Genomic DNA, 5,720 nt, shown 5'->3' on the forward strand with positions numbered 1-5,720 from the left:
ATGTGTATAAAAAAATTGGATGTGGTCTAGAGTCTAGACAAAATAAAAAAGGTTTTTATAAATGGTTTTTCTTGATTTATGAGTAAATAATTACAATCTCATCCAATCACAAATTGATAAATGCATGATAATTTTTTTTTTTACATGTCTTCTCTTTCAGTGACAATTTTAATCAAGATAAGATCCAACATTAAATATGAATACTCATCTCAACAAGAATTTCAACCTTAATTCACTGTAAGTTACGAGAGACTAACTTCTTTGTTAGATGAAATTTTGTTAATTACTACTTGATAAGTTATTGACTTTTACTATATTAAAAATAATATATACTATGATTTGTAAATAATTGTGAGTATCATAAAAATGTATAAAAATTAAACTCTATTTATTTTGCAAAATAAATAATTTTCCAATGAAGAGAGGGAGGAGGGCAGTCAAAGAAAGACATGAAAGCACTCCAAATCTTCACTACATTTTTCAGGAGCATAAGGCAAAGGGTCCAACCCTAGGGTGATGTGACCATGAGACTTCTCAACTAGAGAAGGGTAATTAAAATCCCAAAGCAATCATTGAAATGCTGAAGCAGTCATGCACGCTCCAATAAGGGTGCGTGGAGGTGGATTCACTTCAATCAGTGAAGAAGCATAGACAGGGTACCCCAATGACCAATGTGGGTCAATGGCACCAGATCATGATCACGTACACTATTTGAAACCAATCACCCTCATGTTTCACGCTTATGTACATAACATAGCATAAATGATGATAATTAAATCCCTGCAAGCAGTTATTATTGTTAGTATATATTAACTGGCAAGCAATGAAAATAATCAAAATATGATAAATATCTTCCCAACAACTTCCAAAACTAGCAACCTTCATCACCTCCTCTGCCCTTAGCAAATAAAATGTATAAATAATGAAGGGAAGAAATTATGTGACTACTATTAACCTACAAGATATCTTCATTCAAGTGGTATTGCGGTAAGGAAATTTAGTGATTTTTTAATTATAAATGAAAAAAATAAGTATTTAACCATAAAATTTAAATCTACCAATTCAATTCAAATGACTTGATGGTGAAGTATAATTTTCAGAGCGGAGGGTAAAACAGAGAAAGAGCTTATATTAATCTTGACAGCTTAATTGCTATAATTATTTGATTACTAAAATCAACTTGCTTACGTTTGTTTGAAATATCATATGCTATTTGTTTTTTAAACCACCTTTTGCCCCATTTCTTGTCTTACTCGAACCAACCCTACTGACCTACGAGAACAATTCTCTTTTGATAGAAACTTTAAAGGCTTCAGCACTGGGAAATCAAGACCCACACACACACAACACATTTTATATCTATTTGTAGATAATTTTTTTAATCATAAATTTTTTATTTTATATTTTATTAAATTTTTTTGCGACAATATTTTTTCATAGAATTTTGAGAAAATAACTTAACATATTTTTTATTTTTCTTAATTTAATTTTATTGCCTAACACATGAATAATATATTGATTATTTCTAAATTTGTTGTGATTGAATCATGAATTAAATTTAATGCCAAGAAGGCATGGTAAAAGACTTGGAGAGATATTTTCTTTCTTTTTCTTTTCATATACGATAGTGCATATTCTAAAAAAATATATGTAAAGAATATAATATCATGTTATCATATATTATTTATTAATCCTAAATATATTATGATACCATTTTAGATTTAAAATGTGAGATTAAATTTAATTTAAAGATTATCCTTTATTTATATATTTTAATTTTATTTTATTTTTAACTGATGTGAAACTTGAATTTTTTTTTTCAATGCCATCTAGGGTCATGAAATAAATTTAATGGCAAGAAGGCATATGGTTAGAAACATGTTGTCTTTCTTTTCCTTTTCATATTAGGATGGATATTTAATTTAACAATCTAGATATGTCATCATGTTAATAATATCATGTTCCAATAAATGTCATAGAGTATAAGGTGTTGTACTTGGACTTGGAAGCGAAGAGGAGTAAGGGGGAAGATAGAAGGAGGCATAGGATTCCTAGGACTCTGTGGTGTTCTTGCAGAAAATGAATGCCAACGCGCATGTTGGGCCAGGGTTAGGGACGAGAACTTTGTCAAGCAGATAAAAGCCATATGATAGGTCACAATTATGTGAGTCATGGCCATCGCAATTCTAATTCAGTTTCTTTTTCTAAAAATTCACTCTTTACGATTATATAATTTTATTGAATTTTCAGATATAACATTTTAGTTAAAAAATTTCTAATAAAATTTTCATGCTTTGTAAATAATTAAATACGTTCCTAAATTATCATATAAATTTTAGTAAAAGTATTTGTAATTATTTATTATTTTTATGTGTGATCATATAGAAATTCAATTAGTTTTTGGTGTACAATGACATGACAATACTTTGAACATAGGACATTATACAAATTATCCAAACTCTCACCATTAGGTGGAGTCTAGTGGGTAGAAACTAAATTTTAAAACTTTGAGAAATGCTAATGCAAGCATCACATTATTTGTTATTACACATTCTTTTTAGACACAATCTCTATTATTAACGGAAAGAAAAATGTGTTTTTACTCCTTCTATTTTTTTATTTATCAAAATTGGTTTTATTTACTGCATGCATTCAAATGGTGAAAATAATCCTCCAACTTTTATTATTAAATGATTAAAAAAGAAAATTTTTTTGGATGAAAAATATTTTTTTTATATGAAAGAAAAAGACTTATTTTGATGATAATAAGTGACTTAATATTTAATAAATAGAAAATCTTTAAGTGTTTTCAAATATATATATATATATATATATATATGGTGTGTGAAAAAAGAATATCAGTGATAAAATTAGTTTGTACAAAAATGGTGTATGTTTTGTGTGTGTGTGTGTGTTTTTTTTGTGTTGTGGACAAAAAAATGTTAATTTTGCATCACTATAAGATTCTTTTTCTCTTCTTTCTAAAACCTCTTTTTTCAAATCATTTACTCCATCTTTTATAAACTAATGTTAGCATACAAACTAATTCAAATATTAAATATTATATTTTTGTAAAAAATATTCAAAGAAAATAAAAAGGGAAAATTTACCTTATTTGATTAAATATTGTATTTAAATTAAAACCTTATTTTTATAACATAGTACTATTTTGTTTTATTCTTATGTGAAATTCCTTTTTAATTATTTAATAGTTTAATTATTCTTATGTAGAAATAACGAAATAATATTAATATACAAATGTTAAATGAATATTATTATTATTGAAATAGACCATTTTAATGTGTTATCATGCTATTTATGAACTCATTAAAAAGTTTATTGCATCATTCCGCATCTTGTTCAAGGGTTGAAAAGACTAAAGACTAAAAGAAGATCGCTTGATAGTAGTTCTTTAATTGTGAAACTCGATCAGACCCGATATCAGGTATAACAAAATACTGTTCTTTTAAAAATTAGATATTAACAAATTAGAAAAGGGATTAATTCAATAAGAGGATGTGATATGCATGACCCTGAAACTGATCATCATTTTATAAATCTGATTGCAATTAAAATTTGCTTGTGATTAAAAGGTATTTATATTTAAATTTTGTTTTAAAAAATAACTTTGTAATTTAAAAGTTATGTTTGAGTTGTTTCTTTTATAGAATTAGTTTTGGCATCTTTTATAAAATTAGTTTTGGGATTAAAATCCCCTTGCAAACTTGAAGGCAGAACCTAGCACACTGAATCATTGGCGAACAAGTTCGACTCTAAACACATTATTGGTTATGTTCCTTCCATGTGTATTTAACTGTTTATAGAGGCTGATTTTTAATTGAGATTTAAGGCAATTATTACACATTGGCTGACATTAACTTGGTTAGAGTGGCTGAAGAAATCTCCTATCACTTTCGAAATAAGAATGGCACATTTGTACCTTCTAAGATGAATTTGGCTTCTTTTTATGAAATGGAGCAGTGTATACAAAAACTTTTAATTGTGGAGACCCCTAATAGCTCGTCTAAGAAGTCTGCTTCCAAAAAGTTGAATGTCAATGAGGTCGGCGATTTTTCGTGTAACGATTTGCTCTCGTTACATTACATCAACTAATATAATTGTGGACTAATATATTGTAAATGAATATAAGAATTAGGAATCAATAGAGAAACACTAATTCTCTATAGTGTGCATAAATCTCGGAAGTAGGTTTTATCTAACTGTGTTAAACCTTGTTTATTGGTATTGTTATCCATATAAGCTTTTGGGTTTAATTCGAATTTCATGTTTGAGCTAATTAACATATAAAGATAAAAGAAATAATCATAAAATTCAACAGAAGCCGATAAATCAGATAAAATGAAACCACCAAGGCTGAACTGAGCATTTCAAGAGTTCAATTTGAACTAATTTTGAATAGAAAATTTATAATTCCATTTCAATCAGAAAGAAAAAAAGTGGGGGAGAAAAACAAAAATGCCTTGAATCTAAGGAAAGTAATCATGTTCTATCATTGGTCTTGTACGAGTCCCAAATGCTAATGGTACTTTGATGTCACCAATGGATGTCATATCCATGATTTCATTGCTATAAGCTACACATTCCAATTGCTGCATCCTTGTCCCTTTCGTGTGTCTTCTCACTAAAACAACCAATAGACCCAAAATAATAATCAACAACACAATTCCACCAACCACACATGGAGCCAATATCCTCAACATGAACTTGTTATTTTTCTTATTGTTCTTCCCACTAGCATCTTGAAATTCCCCACCACTACTAGGCGCTGGTGATGGTGCATTGGATTCCACAACTATAGAGAAGTGCCCTTGTTGCATTGTTGAACACACATTCCCAGGTAATAGAGTGTCAAATTGCACAGAACCATGCAAATCAAAATACACACATTTGGCCAATGCCCCCAATGGTGCTGGCCTCACATGAGGAAAATTGACCAAAACTGGCTTCTCAGAAGCCCTTATATCCAACTCAGGTAACTCTGAGGCTGACAAATTAATTCCACTATAGGCCAAGAGGCCCAAAACAGGAGCCAAATATGAAAAACCAGGTAAAGGGTAAAATTGATCAGACCAATTACCTAAGTTTTGGTACACCAACACAAGCCTCTCCACATAGGGCTTCTCAACAACCCCAATTGGGATCTCAAATTCTTTGTAGCTAAGAACACCCCTTGTCCTCAAACTACCACTCCTAAGCCTCATTGCTGAAACTTTGATCCCTGAAAGGTTGGTGGGCACTTGAGCATCATAGGGCACACCGGTTATTGGACTGAAAAGGGCCCTAAAGGCCGAATCTTGAAGATGGGAATCTAACAAACGAGCCGAAACAACAGCATCAGGTGGAAGTTGTTGAGCACTTGAAAGTAACACACAAAGAAGGCATGACAATGAGAACAGCACAAAGAAACTGGCTCTGACCCTCATCTAGATCACATAAGTATGATAAAAATCAAATAAAAAAAAGGTCCAAAACTGAATCAGAATTTTTTTCTTGTCGAACCACTTAAGCACACAGAAAATAATTGTTCAGTGTTCCCTTTACCAAAAAGGGAAATAAATCTTCAGCATTCTGTTTTGTAGCATATGCTAATGATAAGGGTAAACAATTAATTTTTTTTTTTTAAAAAAAGATAGAGATAGTGATACAGAGAAAACAAATTTGGTTGGTACTTTGGGTGAAGGGTTCAAGAGCAAATCTTG

General features: G+C 30.0%; 1 protein-coding gene across 1 annotated transcript; it reads right to left on the minus strand.

Annotated features, from left to right (window-relative positions):
* Positions 1-4,463: 4,463 nt before the first annotated feature.
* Positions 4,464-5,720, minus strand: LOC100786793 (uncharacterized). The gene has a single exon (XM_014773336.3). The coding sequence runs from the start codon at positions 5,442-5,444 to the stop codon at positions 4,488-4,490; it is 957 nt and encodes a 318-aa protein (XP_014628822.1). The 5' UTR covers positions 5,445-5,720; the 3' UTR covers positions 4,464-4,487.

The sequence above is a fragment of the Glycine max genome, chromosome 2 (genome assembly GCF_000004515.6).
Source record: "Glycine max cultivar Williams 82 chromosome 2, Glycine_max_v4.0, whole genome shotgun sequence".
Classification (NCBI taxonomy): domain Eukaryota; kingdom Viridiplantae; phylum Streptophyta; class Magnoliopsida; order Fabales; family Fabaceae; genus Glycine; species Glycine max.

Bases quoted from the DNA above. Each gene is read 5' to 3' on its own strand.
- LOC100786793 (XM_014773336.3), bottom strand. From the start codon at position 5,444: ATGAGGGTCAGAGCCAGTTTCTTTGTGCTGTTCTCATTGTCATGCCTT.